The 27,090-nt window shown below is 40.3% G+C and overlaps 1 protein-coding gene across 1 annotated transcript in view; it reads right to left on the bottom strand.

Moving 5' to 3' along the window:
• Positions 1–484: 484 nt before the first annotated feature.
• Positions 485–27,090, bottom strand: part of ip6k1 (inositol hexakisphosphate kinase 1) — a 35,111-nt gene continuing 8,505 nt past the window's right edge. The window contains 6 exon segments of the mRNA XM_046875159.1: positions 485–2,783; positions 5,258–5,433; positions 6,635–6,790; positions 6,793–6,815; positions 7,712–7,916; positions 12,287–12,722. Of these exon segments, the coding sequence (XP_046731115.1) occupies positions 2,313–2,783; positions 5,258–5,433; positions 6,635–6,790; positions 6,793–6,815; positions 7,712–7,916; positions 12,287–12,722 (1,467 nt within the window). The 3' untranslated portion in view covers positions 485–2,312.

Genomic DNA, 27,090 nt, shown 5'->3' with positions numbered 1-27,090 from the left:
TTATAACTCACATTCAAAGATGTCATATATCTTCTTAAAAAATATCCATCCATGCAACAACAAAGGAGAAATACGTACTTTTTTTTTTTTTTTTTAGAGGGAAGGGGGGGTGGGGGGTACATTTTTAAGCAATAATTTTTTCCCCTCTACAATCTCGACATCTATGGAAAGACTACGAACATCCACCACAGAGGAGACCTGTTTTTGATTTCATTCATCCCGACACGTAAAGACGGCGACTTTCGGTTTTCCGCTAGTCGTGTGAGCGTTTCTTCCTCCTGATCTGGCACAGAACGGACTTACTGTTACAGTAAAGAAGACCATTTCCTGGTTGGCTCACGAACACTGAAAGGCTGAATAAACATTAACCCTGGATAAGTATTTACACACTAGGAGAGCTGAACTCGATTTTGGAACCATGATCACAAAGCACAAAAATCTCTAGACCTGTCTGTATATTGTTTAGTTTTTGTGTTTTTTTTTCTTTTATTTCTTTAAAATCAACTGCTCTGTGATAAATGTCTGCACAGCAAAATGGTCAGTTATTTATATTATATTATATTATATATATTCAGATATGTAGGTCACACAGTATATCTGCTTTGCATTTGGACAAATGATTATGAAAACAGTTTAAGTCTGGGGTTTTCCCTGTACACAGTGATGTACGTGACAAAGAGAACGAGGGCTTTTACCCGAGACGAGTGGACTATGCAAAATCGGTTGTCTATCCTTGTGATATCCAAGAGCAGGACGAATCTAGTCTAGACTAGTGATGACCACTCTTGATTCTTCATTACAATACAAATCGGTGGTGCCTCTATAAAGGTCAGTGATCACAATATAACAGTGATCGTTTCAACGCAGTATACATGGGCAGGACGAGGCGTCGCATTCGAACACACGGAGACGACGATCCGGAATAAAAGAAAAGTCTGTGGTGTGCCAGAGAGGAAAAAGAAACCACTGATCACCAGAAAAGACAATGGCTATAGTTCCATCTACGCGCACACACTCACGCACACACATACACACACACTCACGCACACACATACACACAACACCCTAACCAGGTGGTGACGGGAGAAGGGGATACGACTAGCAAAAAGGAAAGCAAAGGTGAATTCTCTACTCGTTTTGCTACATGTGCTGAAGGACATTTTACTCTGAATGTGTGAATAATTCATTCGATTGTGTGAACAGTCCTTAAACAAGGAATTTAAAATGGCAAGGTGAAAGCGAAAGGGTTTGGAATCGGAGAACCATGCTGGATGGTTTTAGAGCACAATTTAAAAGTGCAAAAGTTAAGAAGGATCTCTTTCAGCATAATCATATGTCAGAGGGGGAAAAAAAAAAAAAGGGGGGGTCTACAGATATACACGCTGTCACTAGGACTTGCAGTACTACCATAAACCCTAAAAGAAAGGACATTAATGCAAAAAACAAAACAAAAAGAAACTAAAAAATAATGAGGAAAAAAATGCCAAAATGAAATGTTGGCTCTAACTGAAGTGAATAACTGCAGAAATAACCTTATTTTATGTAACATAAAAAAATATATTTTAAAAAGCATGTGATCTCAAACAGCATTTTGTTTGCACAGCTAGGCTGCGGATGGTACTTGATAGGACAAGGTAGGAATCACCTTTTTTATTTTTATCAAGAGGGTGGGCTTGGTCAGCCTTCCACCCTTATTTTACAGTAAAGCTTTCATAACTGCTCCCTTTTCTGAGCCCCTGTAGGAATACTGCAGTGGGGATCTATTCCCCAAACATTGCTATCCTCCATACACACTCGCGCACACACACGCACACACACGCTCACATTTCCTCCACCGGACAATGTAAAAAGGACTTGACCCTGGACTTGCCCTGAGCTGTGGCTGCTTCCTCCTATCTGACTGCAAAACCTCAAATGGCCACACGGTGGCGACGAATCCACAGGACGGGCAAAAAAACAAAGAAAACAAAAAACAATCCCGCTCCTGTTTCACGGTGCCGTTCCTGCCATTTGTGTCCGTTTCTGAAGGGGGGAGCAAGTACAGACCCAGCCAGAGGTCACCTCCAATTCCCCCTTATATTCGAAAAGCTTCGTAACACCCGCCGTGCTCTTAGTGCTGATGGCTGAAAGACGCAGGGGACCAAACCACCCTGCTTGTCTCAAAGTGTCACCTTTCACAGAAACGTCAGGTTTTGTCTCTGCCACCATGTAGACAGTACATGTAGACAGTACAGAAATAAGTGAGGATGAGGGAGGAAGTGGGGGTTCGTAACAAAAACGCTGAGGCGAAAGATCCGTTTTTTTTGTTTTTGCTACTGGTTCTCCTTGCGAATCTCTTCGAGGATGTTGACGAGGCTCTCGAGTCCGAACACGTAGCCCTGGTCGGGCCCGTCATGCACAGTCTGGTCGTCCCGGAAGCCTTTGTAGGTGCTGTGGGCAAAGTCTATCATGCGCACGTCAATATTCGGGGCCGGAGGTGGGTCCGGGGGCGGAGACTGGCACCCTGCGGTGGTCTCTTTCTCGGAGGATGCCTCGGCCCGCTCGGGTTCCCTGCCTTCGTAGATGATGAGCAGAGAGCTGGAGTAGAAGCGGTAGGAGGCCTGGCGCTCGAGCACGGATGTGAGGCTGTGCAGCTTGTTCAAGATGGGCTCGAAAAGGTCCCGCCGCAGCTCGGCGCCGTTGTGCATGAACTGGTAGAGCGCGTGGCGGAAGCCCTCGATCGACAGACCTCGGCCGTAATATTTGTTGCGGCACAGGTAGTGGCCCGTGTCCATCTGGTACACCTGGGACAAAAAAGGAAAAAAGCGGCAGTTCATAAAATATATGTTTTCATTCATTTGATTGTCCAGTCCAAAACACTGTCCAGTATAAAATCAAGGGGAAATACCGCAACAGAAAAACACTCGAAACACTGTTAGCAATGTAATGCTTCAAAATCCCAAAACAAATATTCTAGTAGTAAAGAGGACATGATCATTTTTGCTGTAAGGATAGCTATCTGACTAGTATTTCATTTTATGCATTGACTCCTGACAAGTTTAAAGCACCATTCTATATACCAATATATATTTTTCATTTAATTCAAGCACCTATATTTGTTTTCAAGTACTGTCCAAGCCTTGAATCCAATGAAATTCAAGTACATTGAAGAACCCTGATATATGTATGTGGCGAGCATGGTTCTCGAGTGGAGGGCGGAGCATGTGCTGCTACGTTTTACATTTTTGTTGTATCGTTATCGTGAGATCGAGAACTAGGGGACCATCTGCATTTTCCTTTTATATGTAAAGACAACATATCGATATTTGAGATTACAATGCACATTATTTTATTTGTAACACCTCACTTAAATTTTCAGCTGCCAAACTGATAGAATTGATAGACCACCTTTATTTAAAAAAAACCCTTTAATTACGACATCTCTGAGGTCCGTTTTCAGTATATCAGCGTCACGGCTGTGCACAAGTTCATCAATCAACATGGCAGGGCAATGCGAGGCATTAATTCGCTCTGGTTTGTTTTTGTTCCGGGTCTTTCTCTGCAGATAGAGTTATCAGAGTTACACGCTGTTTCGGTCGGACCTCATTCCCAGCTAGACTGCTATAACGGGAGCCACGTCACTAAGCACTGAAGCCTCATTCCTCACTTCACAGCCCCTTGTCATGGCTCTAGAATTAGAAAGCAAGAAAGCCAATAATGAAAGCCACTTCCTGCTTGGAAAAGCCTGAGCGAAGCGCCACAGTGTACTTAAACAAGGTGGTGGCTGGAACACTAAACGCTGCGTATGCATATTGTACAGGATGTACATTCTCAGTGCTTCAGAGAACAGCTGAGGAAAAGTACAAACATGGAGCAAACTAGGGCTGCAATGCTATTCTACCAATTATGTCATTGGTTAATCAAGTAATCAGTAAAGAAGTACTTTTTCTTTGTTAAAGTGCAATACTAAATATACAAGAGAATATAAGATGGGTTTCTTAAAATGAACAAGTCTTTTGTTTCCTTTTTAGAAAAAAACATTTTTATTTCTGAAATTGTATACAAGAATATCTATGAAAACTAAACCCATTTAGTGCATTTAATTGCCGTAACCCTTCCTCCATTTTTCCATTCTGCAGCGTCTTCTGTGTTTACCTATCTAGAGTTTAGCGGGTGGTGCATCACTAATAATGGTCTGTAGGGAAACACAATGCTCCGTGTGTAGAGAAAACACTAAAAGCATCAAATAATTTGCCTCTATGATTTTTTTTTTGTTTGTGTGAAGTTTTGGTTTAAAAAAAAAAAATTAACAATAATATTAAAATACTTAAGTCAAATGTTGTATCAGGTCATGTACAAGTTCAGATATCTGTTCTTAAAATTGTTTAAAAAAAAAACAACAACGAATAATCCTTGTACAGTTCGCAATAAAAACAGTGCTGAATTCAGAGTTTGAAAACCCAGTAGTGACTAAGAAGAGGTGTTTGTGTATTTTCCACATTTTGATGCCATCTGTGGACGTGATCTTTATCGCTAACAGAGTGCCAACACTATGGTTTGCGCAAAACTGTTTGACAGGCTGCTAAATAAATTTAGCAGGTCGGATGACAAAACGCAGAGAAAACAGAAACCAAAATCAGTCACATCAGGTGACATATTTGATTAGGTTATGTTTAAATGCACCACGCAAGATACTGCAAAATGAGGTGATGCAAGAGCACTGCTGTTGGATCAGACAATCACAGTGAACACCAACATCTTATAAAAATGAACTCTGACGATTCTTTTTTTTCTTTTATATTAGAAGCAAACCAGGTGCAAGAAGTCCCCAAATTACTGTGGTTCGACTTACGTTTTTTTCCGATTTTACGATGCGGATACTCTTCGGTCGGCAGAGTTCAACTGCTTTAGAGCATGTATTGTTTGTGTGGTTTTGGTATTCGAAGCGTAATTTTATCTCGTCTGTCTCCATTTTATCTGCGTCACCAGGCCCTAAAACAGAGAGCATCTACCTACGCCTTCCACTCGCAAACCAGCGCTCATGCATGCACTCGCTGCCACGCACATATATACATGTAACTTACGCTATTTTCAAGTTCCGATGCATTGTAACGCATTTCCATCGTAACTCTGGGGGATACCTTTACTACATGCAAATGCGGATTGCTGCTTAGACACATATACCCAGTGTTTGCACTGGCTACAATCTAAAGGGCATTTTCTGAAAACGGACACGCAAACAGTCTGAATGAAACGATGCATGTATGGTCATCTTTACCTGCATCCCACACACACGTACGCCCAGGGTGGCGGAGGTGCTCTGTTCACACTTCTTCATCTGACGAGCGGCTTTCTCCTCGGAGGCGTCGTCTCCGTGCTGCCGCGTGCCCATCTTCAGGTCCAGAATGCAGGGGCAGCTGAAGTGATGGACGACGTTCTCAAGGAGCAGAAATTCTGAAGAGGATCTCAGTCAAGGAACAATTCCAACACTGACGTTTTCTCATATAAACTAAAAAAACTTAATTTTTTATAAAATTTATGTTATAAGACCATTTTTTGTTTGTTTTGAAAAGTATGGAAGCATTGCTGAAGAAATTTTGAATAGGAATATGCCACATAACAGTTGCTAACCCACTGCTCTGATTTAGAAAAGAGAACAAAACATACACCCGTTTTTTTTTTTTTTTTTTTTGGATAGCCGGTCTATTATGCCAGATTTCTGGGGCGCTCCGAATAAATTAAGTTGCGTACTGTTAAATCCCAAGTGGCGCCTTCAGACTAAGTACAGGAAATTAGCAATTTCAACACTAGTAAAACCTAAACAAGACACAAATGAGTAAACCGAGAGGAAAATCCAAACTGTCTCCAGTTTCAGCAGCTGTATAATTATATTTGCTTTAGGGATAACTAGACAATAATGGGTGACCACCAGAAATACATGAACTTGAATTCCTAAAGATCCATTATTTTAGCTCCCATTATATCATTATATTACATTTTCTTGGAGATTACATTCCGTGGGACATGAAGGCATGACATTTCAGAGCAAAATACCCTGATTTCAACCTCTGGGATACAGTTTGTTATGGAAACTATTGTGACCCGATTCGGCATGAAAAACGAGCCCATCCAAACCAACAATTTACCTGCAGCTGTTTGGTATCACCCTCTGTTTTTTTTTTTTCTTCAGCAAACACAGTGACCTATCAGGGAACCAGTGAACCCTCTAAAGAAGTGGCTCTTGTAGCTGGCTACATACCATGTATAATTTTACAAGGTTTGCTTTCGAGAAAAGATTACGTGGGCCAAAGTTAAATCATTCAGCATCTATGAATGGTTCGTAGGCAACAATTACGTTTTTGTTTGAGAGTTGCTAAGCGTAAGTTGCTAAGCGTAACCGTGTTAAAATAACACGCCTTCTGGGTTGACGTCTTATTTTTATAGCACTCATGTAAAATAACTTTGCTGTCATGGTTACAAAACAGCCCACTGACAATATTGCTGGGTCTGAGACATACAGCAGTTTGCTTTGGTTTTGTTTTCCCCACCAGACAAGAATCGGATCTTGTGAGGAATTTTTCCTGGTCACGTAATCATCTTGAGCCGGACCAGCCTCAAAAGAGAGCCTGTTAAAGCACAGAGTAAAGCAGGATACTGTAAAGCTTCCTCTCCTTGGATTCGGAGCGCATGCGACTAAGTTGCTGCTTGTGGCAGCGCAGGCTCCAGGGGTTGTGGCTGATCTTTTCTGTGCTCAAGCCGCTGTTGCCATCCAGCATTTGGAAGGGAACGTCGGAGTAGATCTGCAAGTCAGACGTGGACTCTTTAGCTCTTGCAGACTTACAACATAGGAACAAAAAAAAAAAGAGAGACGCATAAGGTTATTCTTATAACTTTATGCCTAGCCTTGCTGTAGGCATAAGGTTAGGACACAACCTAATTGACTCACTGGATATCACATTGCCTTAGTGACTGTATTGAATATCATTAAGGGCACTAAGCTTTTGAAAGAGGAAAAAAACCAAGTAATCAGTCTTTTATAAGATATAAAAAAAAAATAAAAACGGTTCCTTTTTTGTATCAACAGATTGATATAGAAATGACAAATTACTGAATTACTAAAACATTCTATCTAAGGCATTTCAATTACATTTTATTACAGCCAAACAGAGAGGATAAATAGTTTCAGCTCAAATGTGCAGGTTAGGGCAGGCTGTGCTAAAATAAATAAATAAATAAATAAATAAATAAATAAATAAATAAATAAATTCTGAAAATGGGGAAGCATAAAGCTATGGTTTTATGTTACATTAACCTAGTTATATATGATCCATATTATATTATATGATCCATATTACTAATTGCCTACGGTGTTTAAACCACATAATACAAGAGGTTTGTGTATGTATAACATAACCACTCATCATGTGAAGAATGAAGTAATGAAATTTCAATAGTGACTGCATACAGTGCTTATTTCTTATTTAAAGCAGCTTCAACCGTGTACTGCACCCTTGTAAGTTAACACCCTTTTAAATGACCGGTCTCAGCTCTGTGAATGTTCACAGTCCATATCGAATTTCCAATACATCTGTCCTGCTTTGGCTGCACTAATCAATAAGTAGTAGAAAAAGCAAAATAAAATAAAAAAAATCGCACCACCACAATGAGTGTATGGTTGAACCGTCCACATTCGACCCACATCCTTCTTCCTAATGACTATATAAAGGCTCACTTGTCGTTGCTGTCACTTTCATGGGGTGCTCTTTCCTCCTTATGCTCACTGCTGGAGCGGTGCAGGCTCCGGCGCGAGTGTTTCCGCCGCGGTTGGTCCCTCTCGGGCAGCTCTTCATGGTCCAGGCCTTCGCTCTCGACGTATGGGTACGCTACTAGGTTGATGTAGCCGTCCATGTCGCCTTCAAAACACACCAGGACCACGCCTGCATGGAAGGTTAGATAATGGTTAATTTACCTTAAAGCAAAGGTGCTTATTTAAAACTACAACGGATCAATAGACCTTAAAAAAGGTTGGAAATAATGTTGGGGCATTTAAATGTAAAGTGGATTCTGGACATCATTGATCACAATATAATAAAATATTTAACAAACCTGTTATAAAACTATGAAGAAGTTGTGCATTTACCATGGCGATGCTACACAACTAAAATATTTAAGACCGAAAAAATGCCTCAGAATGAAAGGCTACTTCGGGAGAATGTCAGCGTGACTGATTCCGTTCTAAATCGATTTGCGTCAGCAGATGGAAAGGAGAGAAGGCCGGGTGTGGAAGTGTGATAGGGAGGGAGCAAGAAAGGGAACAGACCATGCATCATCCAGCTGACTCGCAGCTACTGGATGGCCTTTTTAGCTCTGTGATCCCTCCTTGGTGATGTCATCCCAGTTACTGGAGATAATGAATGAAGACAGTGCTGATGTCAGAGCTGAGCAGCTCTATATCAGGGACTGTGTGTGCCTGCTACGCTAGCGAATGCATCTGTTTATGAGCCAGTGAAATAAAGCTCCTGTAGCAGTGTGCTAATACGGGAAGGGTTTCCAGTTTAATGGCCATTAAGGATTTAGTGTTTCTCAGAGGTCTAAAAGTCCCAGGGCACTAAAGTACCTAGCATTGTATTGTGGGGTTTTTTTTTTTTTTTTTTTTAGCTCAAACACAAAAAGTGGACTTAAACTTGACACATGTAGCTCACTACCGGCATGGTTTATTTTAAGCACCGTTGAGGATCAAAGGTCCAAGCCTTTCCACATTACAAAAACAAATTCAAAGATAAATATGGCACACAGTTCAAAGCTTTGAAGTGCTGAATCATTTGGAGTTTTCATCACCTTTCGGTAGATGCTTTTAGCAATATAGGTTAGTGCACAACTCTCATCTATATATAGTAAGTAATAAATAGCCTTGGAGAATGTTTATTTTTTTCCTCTTTGGTCACGTTTCCTTAAGGTTGATAATAGCAAACGTCAAATGAATCACATAAAACAAAAACCCAAACATAAAACTGACTACACTGATTACTTGAATTGGCTTGTAATGAAGTCCAGCTGCACCCAAACATAACCGAAAGCATCCGAACTTCCAGATCATGACAAACCACAAAAAGACATCATTAGATTACCTCTTTTACAATTGTGGATTAATGCAAATCTTTTGAATGATTGTGTGTAGAATTATAGAAGTGTAATAATCTGCATGGAAACATGAATTTCAAAAAAGGCAACAAATGAATTTGCATTTAAAAAATTATAAAAAACTAAACAAAAAAATTGACATTTAAACTCATGAAAATCATATAATAACATTACTATATGTTGGGCTGCTCATAATATACTTTATATATACTGTAATACTCAAAATTGCACTATTACAACCATTGCATATGTTGCACATACTGTAGATATCCTTTTTTTTCCTTCGAACTCTCCATATAATTTTGCACGTATATAAGCTTTTTATAAACACAGTATACAGTATCTCCTTTATTGTATATTATTGCCTTTCCATGTACTGTTTGTTTATATTCATGATGTTCATTCATCTGTCATTATTCATTTATATCTATCATGTATCATAACCTTACCAACCTGTATATACGTAAATATTTTAAACTGCTAGCAATGCACTTTTGGGTAGATGCTAACTGCATTCTGTCGCCTTGTACCGTAACTTGTGCCTCAAATTTTTTTTAACTTTATTGGACATATTGTAAAAAAAATAGATGTTTAAAATCAGATGTGATCGCGCGTATGGCCGTCACATCATCAGACTGTCTGTAGAGCTGGAGCAACACTTCAGCCATTGTTTGCACCACTGCCGTCTCGCCCCCAAACACAACCTCTGTTCATCTATTTATAGCTCTTTACACCATTTTAAACATACCTCTAAGGTTTGAGGGCGATTCTTCCAAGCCTGCCATCATGCATAAACAATGTTGAGCCTGTAGCTCCCGGAGTCAACGCTATTTTTAAACCGGCTGTGTGGCCACCCACTGCAAGGGACAAATTCTCACGAATGGAAAAAAGCATGAGCGTGAAGCTTTAACTCAAGCACGGACTGAAATAGGTGGCCAGGAGTTTAAGATGCATGTATTTATTTACTCCAATCAGTGCGCGAGGTGAGAGTTACTTCACGGGGAAGGCATGCTGTGTGTCTGCACGCAGTAATGCCAGGGTGAAGGGGAGACACAAGCCATTTGGCTAAACAGGCTTTGAGAGACGAGCTCTGAACAATCTCATGTACGCTTCCGTGTTAAGGACAAACAGTTGGCAGGGAGGAGGGTTACAATTCCAATAACACAATGGATCCAGGTGCAGAAGGTAATGGCCTGGAATTAGTTTGAACACAAACAGGCATAACCTATTAGCAGTGAAAGGAAGGAAGTTTGAATTAAAAACTGGGAGTGATTTTTAAAGCACATATGTGTGGGTTCTTTTGAGGTTGTTTTTGTAATAAAAAAAAATACAAATAAAAGCAATTAAAGAAGTTAAAAAGTAGTAATTCTTTGGTTACTTTTAGATTGTATATTCCAGTTGGCCATGCAGTGGTCTGTTCACCATCAAAACATAGCAAATATGTTTAACCTAAAATAAAAATAAAAATGTATTTGATGTCTGAAACAGGTTTTAAAAAAGTTGGGACAGGGCCATGTTAACTACTGTGTAGCATCACATCTTCTGTTTGTATACGTCTGGAACATGAGGAGAACAGTTGCTGAAATTTTGGGAGAGTAATGTTGTCGCATGTGTGTCTGATACGGGATTCTAGCTGCTCAACAGTTCTGGGTGTCCTTTGTTGTATTTTTCGTTTAATGATGACCAAATGTCAAATGGCAAAAGGTCTAGACCCCCGGCAGACCCGTTCAGCACCCACACTCTTCTATTACAAAATCCTGCTATTGTAATAGATACAGTTACCCTTGTCTTGCTCAAATATGCAGTGCTTGTGCCTGAAAAAGACATTTTGTATGGAAGCATTGGTTTCTCTAAAACCTGTATATACTGTTCAGCACTGATTTTTAGTTTTACCAAATTTGCATGTTGTCCATTCCACAGGCACTAATATACACCCACACCATCAAAGGATGCATTTTTTTTTCTTTGTTTTTTTACTGAGCTCTGATAAGACAGATGGTCCCTCTCCTCTTTAGTACGGAGGGCGTGGTGTACATAGTTTCCGAAAAGAAAAAACATTTGTATTCGTCTGACCACAGAACAGTTTTACACTTTGTCTCTGTACGTTTTAAATGAGTGTTGGCACAGAGAGGATGGCGGCATTTCTGGATCATGTTTGCGCATGCCTTCTTTGCATGATACAGATTTAAACTGCATTTGTGGCAAACTGTGTTCACAGACAATGATTTCTGGAGGTGTTAATGAGCCAATGCAGTGATTTCCATTACAGAATGATGACTATTTTAAATGCAGTCAGCGCCCGAATATCACAAGCTTCCAATATTGATTTTCGCCCATGTCCCTTGTGCACAATCTCCAGATTATTTTAAACTTTTGACGATATTTACTGTAAATGATGAGATATTTATCTGTTTTGCAATTTTAGGTCGAGGAATATTATTGTGAAATCTTTACTTCGAGACTCTCTAAAATTTAAAATGACATTATTTCTTCCTTAAAATGGTACATTTCCTCAGTTTAAACATTTAATATGTTTTCTATGTTCTGTTGTGGATAAAAGATGGATTTAGGGGGTTATGCATTAGTGTCCAACTTTTTGGGAATTGGGGTTGTACAGTAAGTATGCACCGATTTGGTTTTAGAGACTTAGAGACTTGTTTTTAATGCTTTTCTAACAATGAACAGGATTGAGCTGTCACAAGGAGGACACTGTGCATGAACGTCTTTGTAAACACTAGGTTACATAAGCTCTGGATAAGTCTTCCGGTTAACTCTGATGGATTTCACTCAAGCTAATCAGACATCATATGCTGCTTTGTCTCAGCCGCTGTCATGCTGAATGTCAAAACAGCTCCATGCTGTGTACCTGGCCCTTGTCCTCGGTTTGTTGTGGTTACTAAAGCAAGAGCAGCATCAGCCTTAACAAATCATAATGAGGAAGAGGTCTGGAATAAGGATTAATGGCTTGGTCTCTTACTCTGTGTTTACTGCGACAAAACTGCCCTTGAGCCCATCTGCTTGTTGAACATCCTGTTTAAGTGGAAACTCTTAGTACCCTGCAGACTGGCTTTATGCGAGTACGTGGGCAACAAGTTTGCAGATTAAATCTTAATTCAGTTGCATGCGAGGAAAAAAAAAAAAAAGATCTGTAAATCTAAAATAATACCTTTGTATTCTGGGGTGAATTCCTTCATCTCAGGCGGCAGAGACTCATAAAAGCGCTGTTCTCGGCTGATGAGTGGCTTGCAGACAGTGTGGTCATCATAGCGCATCATGCTGGTATGGCCACCCACCTGGTGGACAAAGGGTTCGAGTGGCACTCCTCCACCGCGCCCACCATGTCCATGCCCCTGGCCTGTGTCCGATGAATTGTGGTGTTTGCCCGTCTCCATGGTGTGCGGGACGCACATGACGCTGACCGGCCGCGTGGTGCTGGGGGCATGGGCTCGGGTGCGCAAGCCGGGTGAGCGCGGGGCGCACGGGGAAGGCAGCTGGGAGCGCACGCTGCCGCCGGGTGGGGGAGGAGCCAGCCCGCTGGCCACGCCCGCCAACCAATTGATCCCGGCGCCAAGAGCGTTGGTACACGCCCTCACCGCTGCCTCCTGAAAAGAGTGCGGGACAGAGTTAGAGAGAGTAAAAACAACCCGTGGGTTCTATACACTGGGATTGTTAATCGCCCGACACAAAACATCACCATGCCAACACAAAAAAAAAAAAAAAAAAAAAACACCAAACTGCTCAATATACAACAAACAAATCTCGGCCAAATATGCAAAAGGAGCATATAAACAAAATTGTATACGCGTGTCAAGTCGTTGCAGCAGACAGCGCACAGCAGGCCACTCAGCCCAGAACCCTTATTACATTATGCTGCTCCTCATCAAAAGCCCATGCTGTTCATCAATCTCGTTGTCTGGCGTCAAAGCATCCCAGCATGGCCTCTGGTCCAAATCAGGACAACCCTTTTATTCAGACCGAAAATGTAATCCTTCCCAGCCGGATGATCTACACATGCAACTTTCATCAATGGTTATAAAAAGAACTGGAGACACTATACCAGCGCTCGGGAGTGCGGAAAAAATGTATTGGCTCATGCTCAGCTCGGTGGAATGTGCAGTGATAATTATGTGCGCACGACTATATGCTACAGTATGTTATAACACAATTTGACTTGATGCACTAGATGTCAGTAGATATTCTGCATAAGAACTGATGCGTTGTCAGTTTTATACAGCACCAGAACAAGCAGCAGGTAAATTAACATTTATTATAAATCTCTTTGAGTTATGGGTTACATTGCACTAGGTTTGCAAAATTAAAAATTAAAAAAAAAAAAAAAAAAAGGTTATCCTATAACAATTAAATGATGTTGAAAAAAAATAATCTTGCAGGATCATTTTGGTTAAAACAACCAGATTTAATGCAGATGAATTTCATCAATCACATGCACATAACACACTTACTGCAGGGCTGCTGAGGCCACGCCCCTACATGCACTGTACATTTCTCCATAACACAACACACATCATTTCTAGAATTCTGCAAGTCAAAAAATGTCCATATTGTATTCAAGTACATAAATATTACATACATTTATGTTTAAAACTTTTCTGTGTGTAAGATATTGCTCAAAACAATTATTCTAGCAAATAATTCCAAGTTAAAAATGTCTTAGTCTGTATTGTAGTCTGTAAATGTCTGTATTAGTTTGCATGCATGTCAGCTTATGACCAAACAAAATGTTTATATTTATTTAGTTACACAAATTTCCCCAAATTTCTAATTGGCATAAAAGATACCCAGATGTTAGTTCCCATGGTAAGTTTCCGAAATGCTGGGACTGATCAAACAGTACATGGGATTCCATTGCAGAAATTTCCAATTATGACATTCATTTGAGCACGGACACAACGCTGTTGCTCATTCGTCCTATCGGTCTGACCAGAATCTGCTCTAAAATCATTCATTCATTCGAGATACTGATCGGAGGTCCCACAGGTGGTTATAAGGGGTTAATATCAAATGATGTAATGTTGACAAAATAATGATTACAGAAACTCTGACCTTGATAAGATTCTCAATTTCTTGCTTTGGTTCAACACTGCCTATTTAAGCAATTAGTGTACTTTCATGAGAAAACCAAAAGTCTAGAATTATTGCATTTCAAGCAAACAATGAGTCCCACATAGCTCAGTAACCGCTCATATAATCCATGTTCCCAGATGCATCAGATGTCCCTAATAAAGCAGGACTTTGTATACATCCTGTATATTTCGTTGGGAGTCTCAAAAATGTGTTTATTTATTTTAACTTTGATAACTGAAAAAGTAACCTTCAGTTCAAATTCCCAACAAATTATTACAAATTATTATCTGCAGTAGATGATTAAATTTGGGCTCCAAACCAAAGAGGACTTTGAGTGTGGCAGTCCTGTACCAATGTGGTTGCTCAATATATGCTTTGCCGCATCACGCATATTGTCTTTGTTAAAAATAAGGGCATCAGGGGAAAAAAAAAAAAAAAAAACATTTATTACTCAACATTTGTATTAATTGTAAATCTTAGGTTTTGATTGGGGTGACAAAATTTCAGCTCACTTAGTGAGTTTCGAACGAACTCACCAATTTCTTCAGATCTCAATCTATTCTGTAGTCTGTCATTCTACACATAAGACGGGTTACTTTATTTCACATTCTATCAGAGCCGGTATTAAAAAAAAGGTGCAGAAGAACTCTATGGAGTAAAACACACACACACACACACACACACACACACACACACACACACACACACACACACACACACACACACACACACACACACACACACACACACACACACACACACACACACACACACACACACACCCCAAATCTTGTCAAGGTCATACAGCGCAACACAATCTAATTGGCATAGTGCTGGTATTAGATTGAACAGAAGAGCTGTAACAAGAGAAAGGTGACTTTCAGGCTAATCAAAATTCCCAGCACATTACTAGCAAAATAAACGGCGGTTTACTAACTGATTTAATCAGGCTTAGCATTTCCAGAAATGTATCCATATTTCAGTTTCACAAATATTGAGGTGTGCAGATTATACGTGCATCTACTAAAATACCTAAGTGACCCAAATAATTGTAGCTAATGTAAAGTAATAATATATGGGAGTTATTTAAAAGCAGACATGACAGCTTTGCGATAGCATTTCTGTTTCCACATACCTGCGTGTTCCTTATTATAAAACGATCCTCGGTCATCCGTGCACACACTAATTATTCCAATCTCGTAAAAACTACTAGAAAACAGATTGTGCTTTGGCCCACGTGTGTGGCGCAGCAGGTGGTGAAATGAAAACTGCAAACTCTGGTAAGTAGCTATAATTACAACATCGATGTTTGTTACACTACACATTCAAACGGACCCGGCAGCCTGGACACACACTCTGCTTGTCCTACGCTACTAAATATGTCCAGTGATGTCAGGAGGAGGTCTGGCACATAGCTGTGTTTTAGTTCATCCAAAAGGTGTTCAGTGGGGTTGGGGGTCACGCCTCTGTGTTGGACTAGATTTTTTTTCCACTCCAACCTTGTCAAAAATGTCTTCATGATTTGTGCACAAAGACATTGCCATGCTAGGACAGGTTTGATCTTAGATCCAATGAAGACAAATTGCAATTGTACAACACACCAATAACATCCTGTGCTTCTCAATTTGTGGCAAGCACACATGAAGGGTTACTACACATTTTTCCATTTCAAAATTCCATACTTTTCCAGACTCAAATATGCAGACTTTCCTAAAGATGTATGAGGCCATATTTAACATCTGAAATAATGATTTTAAATTTAAAAAAAAACACTTTGCCATGTCCTCACTAATAGGGTTTCGTTTGAAACCGCATATATTTCTCTACATTTTGGCCTTCCATCCACACGGAGACGTCCAGTTTTGAAAACTCTTTTGAAAATGACATTTTAGTCGTTGCCAGTATAGAGACGTAATCGTTTTCAGAAAACAAGTGTTGTGAAACAATTGAAAACGAAGTTGTGGGCGTGGAGCGTTTTTCCGATGAAGACGCCGTTTTCAAATGTATCCAGATCAGTTGCACAGCAGGTATTTTTGTTTTAGCTTGGCACAACAGTGTCCTTACATTGCCTGTATCGTGAGAGTTGCTAGTGCCTATGCCAACCATGACAAAAGAACCTGCTCAATGTTAAAAAAAATTGCCTGTAGAGCCGTAACAGAAGCGACCGATTACTTTCTATTCTCAAACGGCTCACAGCCTTTATCTTCTTTCTCCATGCAGAATGTTGAAGAGACATAGAGCCATGTTTTCAGGCTCTTCAGGAATGCCCTTGTAGATTGAAATGACCAGAATGCAAACTTTGACCAGTAATTCTTCAACATCCCTCGATTGCTACCAAAGAAAAATACTTGCCAATACAAGCCATAGTGTCTCTATTTAGCACAACGCTTCTCAATCCTGAGACTTCCGATGTGCCACTGACTCAATATGTCCTAATATTCCTTTTCAGCCAATTAATAGAGACCACCTAAAATTTGGATGAGTTTTTAATGATCGTTTTAGCTTTCCATTCACATACACAGAATCTCCTCTTTCCAAAGTGGACACCTCTGTAAAAGTGTTCACATTGTGGTATGGATGAGCTTATGGAAAATGCCAACAAATAGTCGTCATGTACAAAACGAGGCCAAGGTCATAAGTTGGATACACGCTGCTCATTCCGATCATGCCATTTTCTACTGCTAAAACAAAAATTGAATTGAAAACATTCATAAGCACAAACCAATGCTGTGCTTTCGAATATATGCTCATGTTATGGCCGGGTTGGTAATAGCGAGCGGGAGCAGAGAACGAGAACAGTTTTGAAAAACATCATAGTGTAAAGTTCGATCAAACAAAAGACAAGAAATTAAACTTTTACAATAGTCCAGACCAAATATAATTGAAGTCATCAGTTGATGCATCAATCCAGCTTTATTTTTTCCCTTGCTGATAGAGAACTCAATGTAATTGAGTACTAATGGAACTAAATGTGAAGTGAGATCAACTTGGTGAACTGTGCCTTCTTTTTAGAATACCCCTGTAGAGTTTATGTAAATATGTACATAAACGATACACAGATTACACTCTAAAATTGCTCTATATTTTTCATATTTTAGGTTTAAAAATTCAAATTTTATTTAAATAAAAACTTGGCAAGAAAGAAAAAGGCAGTGAGGCTCTAGACTATTTATGTTTCCATCATTGGTGAATAACAAAGTGAAAATGAAGCCAAAACTTTTAAAATATCTTTTGCAGATAATGAATTGTGTTTAACTGGAAAAAATTCCAGCAATACAATCATGCAGCTCACAAGATTAAATTTGCTCAGCGGATACCTCACAGAAGCCTTCGGTATATTGGTCATGCCCAACGTACATTATATTCTCATGAAAGTGGTTCAACCTGAAACAGGAATGGCAAAGTGAATGATCTGAGGATAAATCGGAATCGGACACTATTCTGTAAACACACTACACTAAGCATAAATAGGTTAGTAAAAATTGGTAGTGTATCAATCACTCTGATTGGGAATCAATAGCAAATATTGATACCCTTAATCACTAGCAAACAATCTTCTCAAGAGCGTATCCTTCATCATTCCCCCTGAAAGCCTTTGTATTCGGACTGAAAAGGGAAATGCAAATGTTATTCAGGAGCAGGATAATTCAACGAACCAAAAAAAGAAAAAAAGAAAATAAACAATGTTCATTAAAAGCACAGACAACGGAAAATTCAATAAAATCAATTATCCGATAGACTTAAAAGCATGCATTTAGACCACAATGAGAAACACAAAAAAAGCGTCCATTGTGTTGAAATCGGGACTCGGTTCTTCGTGTGCATAACCCACGCACTCGTATTAATTAGGTCCTAATTAGAATCGCTGAAACGCATTACAACATGCAGGGACTCGTACACGTGTAGAACAATGCCCTGTGATGCCAGAGCCAAGTGAAATATTGGGCAACAGTGTGTCCCTGTTAATTACCCAAGCCTTACAGACACACATGGCATCAACTCTCATTCAGGTCTGCTTTCCAAACATCATGCTCGTAGATCTGGGTCCATATTAACTCATGCTGAATGAAACAAAAAAATCCTATAAATTCAGAAAAAACACATTTTCAATGAGGCTAAGAGAGCAGATGGGATTTGACACACCGGAACAGACGCCCCTGGGTATATTCTCTCAACTTGACCTAAATACATCTCCTTTTGTAGATTGCTGGAAAAATGGTGCTCATATAAAAGAAAAAGCCTACTATAAATATTTAGCATGAACTCTTGGCAGAAAAAGCTACTTCTCTCCTACATCCAGCTTTTTTACTACATCCTGCTTTGAAAAAGAACTGGAGGGTTTAGGGTTACACACTCCTTATTCAAGATCGACCTGTTGGACACTCCAGTGATTGATTAGCGCAAGAAGAGAACCCCACCACCACCACCACTCAAGACTCATATCTATCACCACTTCCATCTGTGATATCTTCATCATAAGTACATGTGGTGAATCGTACGCTTCGCTGCTCTACGGGGAGCCGACGAAGTCCGTATCAACTAACTGCGAACCTTGGAGTAGATGAAAGCTGTGGCTATCGCGTGGCACAAACTAAAACGTGTGTACTGGTGCATTTATTAATACTAGTCATGCAGTTTAGCAGACGAAGTACCAAACGCTTCCATATACATCGACCAGGAATAACATTATGAGCGGTGAAGTGAATAACATTGATTATATCTGCATCATGGCACCTGTTAGTGGGTGAGATATTATTAGTCAGCAACATTTTGTCCTCAAAGTTGATGTGTTAGAAGCAGGAAAAATGGGCAAGTGAAAGGATTTGAGCGAGATTGACGAGGGCCAAATTGTGATGTCTAAACGACTGGGTCTCCAAAACTGCAGCTCTTGTGGGATGTTTCTCGTATGCATTGGTCAGTGTCTATCAAAAGTGGTCCAAGGAAGTAACAGTGGTGAACCGGCGACAGGGTCATTTCTGCTAAGGCACACTGATGCATGTGGAGAGCGAAGGCTAAAGTTGGTGAACCTAATGCAATTCCTCCTACAAGCCCAACTCAAAATCAATCCATTAATCCTAACCCACCCAACATGGAACACACTTTATCTGAAACACACAATGAGTTGTCTCCACCAGCTTCTGTTTCAGCAGTGAGGGCTCTTTTACCCCTTGATCCTTCTGCCCATTCCAGCCACATCCTACTGAATATGCAATGGCCAAGAGAGTCTTTTTACCTTTATAGGCCAAACGGTTGGACAATTTCCCACACCATAAACGTGAAATTCAGTTACGCTCAGATTGCCCTTGCAAACATGGGCGATAAGAATATCTTTGAGATCAAACAGGTCCAAGTCTCCGTTTGTAGCCTCGTAAATGATATGACATTTGCCTCGACTAAAAAAATCTTTTAAGTCGCGTCGAGAGATTATGAATGAGAAATGGTGGAAAGGAGGTAGAACTTTGTGTAGATGGTCAGTTAATATAAGTATGTTTAAAACATCTGTGCAAATGTCAGTCATTCCAGATTCATAGTTGTTCGGTTGAACACTGGTTGGTCTATGATACTTTTCCAGGCGTGTTTTTTTTTTTTGCACCTGTAAGAAATCATTAAAGAAAAATCTACTTTTGCACCTTTAACAGGGATCACGCCTCCATTCGCAGGGAGGAAAATATGCACAGACAATCTAGAGAGCAATGAGCGGTGCGCGAAGGGAAGAAATGAGCCGCTGCCGTTTGTTCAGGCAGCACCCACTCGTGTATGACTCATTGTCCTTGCATCACAATCTACCGAGGGAAGAAGACAACGGCGTACAGGAATGGAAATAGTGGGAGGATTAAATGTATAGATGTCACCCGCATCACCAAGCGGTGAATATCTTTCCGATTAATAATCCTTACTAAGTACAATTCCTGATTATGCAACGATGGTGGAGATTGCAGTCGCTAGCACGGCTTTGAAATTATTTGAATGTTCTCAAATAAGGAACCTGATCGGTGGTGATTTGACTTTTTCAGCATTTTAATGAAATACTGCTCCATCAAGTGACCCAGAAAAATGTTTGAGGAGGTGAAACATCCTGGGGTATTTGTTGTTGTTTTTTTTTTTTTTTTTAAATGCATGAAGCTTTCAGTCAAGCTCCGGCCACGGGTTGTTCACACAGTTCGTAAACACAAGGGACCTGGCGAGTAAACAGGACTAAAATAGAAACATGGCCACATGTGATTTTGGTTTGAGGGACTACCATCATTAGAGCATAAAATCCTTCAAGCGCACCATGTATGCACAGGAAGGGATATTCAGAAGAACACTGGACCATGTTTAAGTGTATATGAGGAGAACTGACGTCCTTTGCCCTAATGTGACTTCACAAGCATGCCACGCTTTTCCTTTAAAACATCTGGCACAACAGCGTATCAGGCTTGCCATAAAAACAAAAACATGTTGCCAGAACTTTAGACTTGCATAAGGACTACACATCGCCCCCTTTTCCCCCCCTTCATACACTTCAAACAAAAAAATGGGTTTAGTCCAGATTTGAGTCAAGCCTATTAGTCAAGCAGCCTGACTAACAAAAGAGCGGCAGATCCTAAAGGAAAGAATTTTATAGGAATCCCATAGAACATAATGCACCAAAAAAAGAAAACAACCCAACCCTTTAGTCAGCTGTTCATTCCTTTCCAGTTCATCTGCGCTATATTATCAGCTCATGCCAAAGAATCTGGAGTCTTCTGCCTCTACGGACAGGGTCAAAACATGGGTTCCGCTGAACGGCGTCTTAAAAAAAAAAATCAAGCGAGTACTGAATACCTCCTGGTCTACAATGCTTAATCGTTTCTCATAACCCTGAATATACGAGGTGGTACCAAAAGGTTTTGAGATTAGTTTTCTAACACGTCAGCAGATGGCAGCACAAGACTGCACACACAGTCACAGGGAGCACCTTCATCTTCATAAGTCAGTGTGCCTGTGTAACTGGTGCTATTATGACCACGTCTGCTATTCTGACCACGTGTGCTCCCTGTCACCAAACTCTCCTCACACGTGAGCTTCTCACCGGAAACAACATGATCTCTTCACCTTATTCCCAAAGATGAAGATCCGGCTCAAAGGTTGCCCGTTTTGACACCGTTGAGGAGATCGGTAACAAAGTGTTTGACACGTTTCAAAAAGAAAAGTTGTGCAAGGGGACTATTTTAATGGTGAATGTGTGTAAACATAGATAAATACAGTACTTTCTTGTGAACAGAGCAGGTCTCAAAACTTTTTTGATGCCACCATCGTACAAGTTCTCTGGAGATTATCAGGTGTGACAAGCACTTAAACATCCGCATACTAGAGCTTAAAATGAAATGTGGTGCTTCCTGTTCAAAACCATACTAGAGTTTGTTCTCACGGCAAACTTTAGACCATTTTATACACAGTGAAATTTTCACGCACCAAAAGACAGGATTGTGTTTACAGTTCAGAAAGATTTTGAGTCATTAATGAGCGGCTGTGTTGGGGCCCACTCAATTGTCGGCGGTATTTTTAGCTCAGCATGATGTCGTGCCCGGCTCGTGTGGTACCTGGGTGAGAAGAGTAACCGAGTCCTTGGGTATGGCACGGCTTGTGTGCCTGGTGGAAACAGTGACAACATGGACTTTGACAAATAGCGCTGCCTGCCTTCCATTGTTATGAATATTACATGGATCTGGGCACAACAACCCATACACATTTAAGATACCTATGACTTTTTAAAGTAACACCAAAGAAGGTCATCGTTTCATATTGGGGCAGATTTTGCAAACAAGCATGAATATTATGGAATGTCTGGCTGTTCTTCCAACTTCCAAGCAACCATACAAAATCTACAGAAATACCCCACGTAGCTTTAATTTATTAGTTCACTTGCTACAACACCTATTGTTTATTCATGACGTTCTTTCCTACTTCACTGCAATCTCCTTTATCAGCTTCATGCCAGGATTGTATGTTGCCTCACGTGTACGTTGGCAAACAAAAATACATTCATTACGAGGCTTAATTAGTTTATCTTTCCCATGTTGGACATCATAATCAAACTTTCTTTTAACTCCTGGTCACATTCTATAAACCATGTTTTCGAATGACATTCTCAGCATGCTACAGGCCTTGCAGAACATCATCAGAGGTCTCAGAAATGACCCACCAGTAATGACTAGTCACAGAGGAAACTGGACACAAACAACATTAATCTCTTCTTTGCGTCTTAAGAGTTTCCGAAGTGATTTAACGTGGACAGTGCACAGCAAATAGGATTTAAAACTTACATCACCTAACTCTGTGACAGCACATGGCTTAGTGGCTATTTCTATCGGCTAAGGGAGAGGGAGAGAGGGAAAGGAAAAAGCAGGAGGAGTTCTTCACTGAGCTCCAGGACGAGAGGGACGCTTCTAAGAAAAAGTTTTCCAGGAGTATGGGGCACCGCATTCCATAGAATTCAAACATTTCTTCTCTTGTTCCATAAAAGTGTCAGCTTGAGTAGGAAAATATTCATTCATTTTCAAGAGAAGTCTGCAAGTTGTAATTTTGCAAAGCTAAAAGACTAATTCTGAAACTAAAAAGTGTCATCGAGGACCCGAAGTAAAAGACTCGTGTGTCCTACTGTTTTAAAGGGATTAGGATAGATTATAGTCAAGCCATCTGCATCAGATCCATTTGCATCTCGTTAGAAAAAGATGTAAATGAGCAAAACCACAGACAATGGCTGATGATCATAACCTGCAAGCAGCTCGGGTTACCCCATGCTATTTGCAGAATGAAGTGCTAAACAGTGCAGACCTCACTTTGAACCTGCACAGAAACGTTTAATTAGCTGTGATGCACGAAAGACGGTTCGGTCCACGCTCAAATTAGAAGTCGAATAAAAGGCTGGGATCGCCATCGGAAAACTGATCCAAAAATAAATATTAGAAATCCGCTAATGGGTTAAAAAGTAAAAACCAACTTAACAATTAAAAGCAATAAAAAAAATATTGGAGTTGGGGGTGAGGGGGGGCCACACACATGCAAAGGGAGATATGTGAAATCAAGAAAAAAAATAAAGGCATTAACTAGAAAAACAGCAGCTGCTTCCTCTGACTCGTTTCAGCACTTACAGGGTATGTGGTTAAATCCAGCTGTGGGTTTTCCCAAACATTGTGCTCTCGTTCCTCCACTGAGGATGCAGCGAGACGTTGTACTCCCTGGTCCAGCGTGGCTTGCCAACACTGGCTACTTGCTTCTCGTCTAAGGAATAAGGAGGGTAATTTAATGCTCGCTGCGAGCGAGGCCGGGAGTGCAAGTCGCCTTTCAGGAGGGATCCTGTAACACCGGTGTTAAATTATCTCAAAAACCCCATCTCGGTTCTACAACATGCAGTTAAGGGCCTTGCAGTGCAGTGCAGGCCACTCCTCGGTCCTCAGTGAAAGTGCAACCGAGAGCTCTTTTCGCTTGCACTTTCTGCTCGAATGGAATAACAGAGGGAGTGGTTAAGACAAAAGGGAGGGGAAAAAGCAAAGCAGGGGCTCAGACTGAATGAAGTCTCGAGACAGACACAAGTAGGACTTGGATGAGCTCTTGAAAGCCTCTTTCCTTTTGGTGACCGTTCTGTTTGCAGGCAGGGATGGTAGATTAGAGCCCATCAGCCACTTTGGAGCTCCTCTCTGATTACCAGCTATGCAGCATTATAGAGCTAAACATAGTCCTGACGGTCAAGGGATGAATTGCAAATTGGGGGTGCTATCAAAGGGAGCAACAATCAGTCAGATGGGGAGATCAGTAGTTTTTTTTTTAACAGCTTTTCCTTTGGCAAACACTTTCAGCCATTTAATAAAAACATGGTCAAAAAATGCTGATGGGTATAAAATAAATATAAATAAAAAATGTGTTCTATTAAGTACAAATATTCTACTTATCCCAAATGCTGTCATGGTGAAAGTGGTAGTGGCAACAGTTTTCCTTTTTTTCAGTAGATCTACAACAATGCCAAGATAAAACCCCCCACCAAAGATCTTGATAAAATGATAACAGGCGTCACCTCATTACACAGTACACCATTTGCCTACACCTGGTGCCAGCATTAGCATATATAGTGATCAAGCATAACAATTATAATCATAACATTATGAGCGGTGAAGTAAATAACACTAATTATCTCTTCATCATGGCACATGTTAGCAAATGGGATATATAAGGCAGCAAGAGAACATTTTGTTTTCAAAGTTGATGTGTTTGAAGTAGGAAAAATGGGCAAGAGTAAGGATTTAAGCGACAAATTGTGACGTCTAGACGACTGGGTCAAAGCATCTCCAGCTCTTGTAGGATGTTCCCGGTCTGCAGTGGTCAGTATCTATCAAAAGTGCTCCAAGGAAGGAACAGCGGTGGACCAGCGACAGGGTCATGGGAGGTCGAGGTGCATTGATTCCTTTTATCTGCATAAAGGAAGGGCACTGGTCTTAAGGGTGGAGGTTCATCCTGCTAAAACATACTAAGTCAAAGTCTTCGAATTGCCTGGTGAAAAGCTGTAGCGAGACTTTAAATTTTCTTCTTATCAACACTCTCCAACGATTTGACAGAGAAGAATAGACCAGGGGTCACCAACGTGGGTAGTCAAGTCAAGTCAAGTGGCTTTTATTGTCATTTTTACTATACACAGTGGTACACAGTACACAGTGGGCGGGCCTTTTCTAAAAAATAGCTGTTTCCTACTTCGTTAAATGATTGTTTATTATTATTATGAGAAATCATTAACATGATCAGTGTCTTTACATAAATCAATAACATTAATTATTAATTAATAACATAATAAAAGGTAAATTGAGAAAACATGTTATTTCAGATCAAACTAAAAACTATGTGTATCAAACTGGTAGCGCTTCACATTAATCGGTAACCAAGAAGTAGCTCTCAGTTTCAAAAAGGTTAGTGACCCCTGGAATAGACCAAAATATCATGATCCAGATGTGGAAGGCTGATGGAGACATTTCATGGAAGACTTTCAGCACAAGCCAAATGTTTTTTTTTTTTTTTTTAACCAAGGTTTCAGCTTGCGCGGTGAATACTCTTGTGTGTCACTATTAATCCTTTGCAACGTCATATATGTAAATGAAACAATACAAATCCCAATAAACCAACTTACACTCACATAAGTGGGTGGCATAACCCGAGAGGCATGGTGGGGGCGGGAATTCAGCCTGGTTGAGAGAAATCCATGCCTACACTCATTCATACATAAGCATGTAGGTTTATTCTTTTGGGAAAAGCAGAAGAAAATGCCCATTGAGACACTAGAAGAATGCACAAAACGATGGACCCTTCAGTTATGAGACAGCACCACAACCATTTGTACCACCAATATGATGAAAGAAAAAAAAAACAGAAACTGTAAAAAACTTAAAATGTAATTTAAGCTTAGGAAAAGAGCGCTCACAGAGGCCGGAAATCTGTCAGGTGTTTACACTAAATCCATTTCACATCCATCAGCCGTTACTGTACGAGACAGCGTCCACGTCCGACTTCTAAACAAACACAACACCGCAAGACACGTTTAACGAGTGGAAAATAAGATAGGATCAATCAGCGCTGACGTTCACCACGTCCCTTGCTTACATCCTAACTGTCAGGAAGATTTAAGGGAGATGATCCACCAATTTCCAAAACGCATTCTTGCTCCAAAAGTCAATCACACATTCCTGTAAGACATGTAGAGTAGACGTTTAATGAATTCCTGCAAAACTATTTCTATTTAATAGATCAGATAAAATAGCTGGATGTTGTAAATCCAAAAGAAAATAAGAACAAGGGAATCCTGGTCTGTTTAAAATGAAATGCATGCCAGATTTTGGATGCTGAGGAGGAAAAAAAAAACGCTGAAAAGAGCAGAGGATTGAACAGGTATGCAAACATGGAAGACATTACATTATGCAACACTGCTGCCTTTAAACATTCGTTCATTGTTGGAGGAATATTTGGTATAAACACTAGGCTCTAGGGTCATGTTAAATGGAGGGATCCATCCGCAAGTCTTTGCTGATGGATCCCATGTTTCGATTCCATGTTTCCATAGATTTTTATCATTACTATTATAATAATAATAAATACTAAATATAATAATTATTATTATTGCACTCTCGAAACAGACTGGTAATGAAGGAAATAAAACAAACTCGAGACTTATAAAGCTTTGTAGACGACCACTCTGTGTTTGGCGTCAATAAAATCTTGGCAAAGTTATTTGCAACACCGAATACATCATATGCAGAAAAGTATTAGGGCACCTGAATTTTCATCTATATGTGGATCTTCCTCAACTGTTGGAGGTACACTATTGTGTCTTTGGATGCGTTATTATTTATTAAATTTTTTACTTCACGACCTTTCTCGTCTCTGCCAATCCCTCATCAAAACACCATGTTGTAAACCTGAGACAAATCAGCACATGAGTACAAACAGATTTATGCTGACTCAGCAATAAAGGGGCACAATAACAATAGTGGTGGCCAAGAAGCCGGCGGGTTCACGGCCGCTATCAAGTGACCGTTTCAACAGCTACACTTGACGGCACAGAGATTCGCAGCCAAAAAGTCCGACCTGCGAAGGTCATCCTGCCCATGAAAGGAAAACAGAGGGGTCTGGGAAATGCTCTCCACACACCCCTGGCCTTAACGGATAAGCAGCCATGGTCATGCCCAGAGTCATGCTCAAGGAAGCCGGCAGTAAAAAGAAAAAAAAAGAAGAAATAAAAAGGAGGGTGGGGTGTGGAGGCATAGACACCAGGCCAGTGTAAAAGAGTTCCCAGAGGTCCACTTTCACCATCCGTGGCCTATGACACAAAAGTTTAAGCGGTGTGGACGTGATGATGCCATTGCTCACAGTTTAAACAGTGAC

Source organism: Silurus meridionalis, chromosome 19, assembly GCF_014805685.1.
Source record: "Silurus meridionalis isolate SWU-2019-XX chromosome 19, ASM1480568v1, whole genome shotgun sequence".
NCBI lineage: Eukaryota > Metazoa > Chordata > Actinopteri > Siluriformes > Siluridae > Silurus > Silurus meridionalis.
This window is presented reverse-complemented; position numbering and strand designations above follow the sequence as displayed.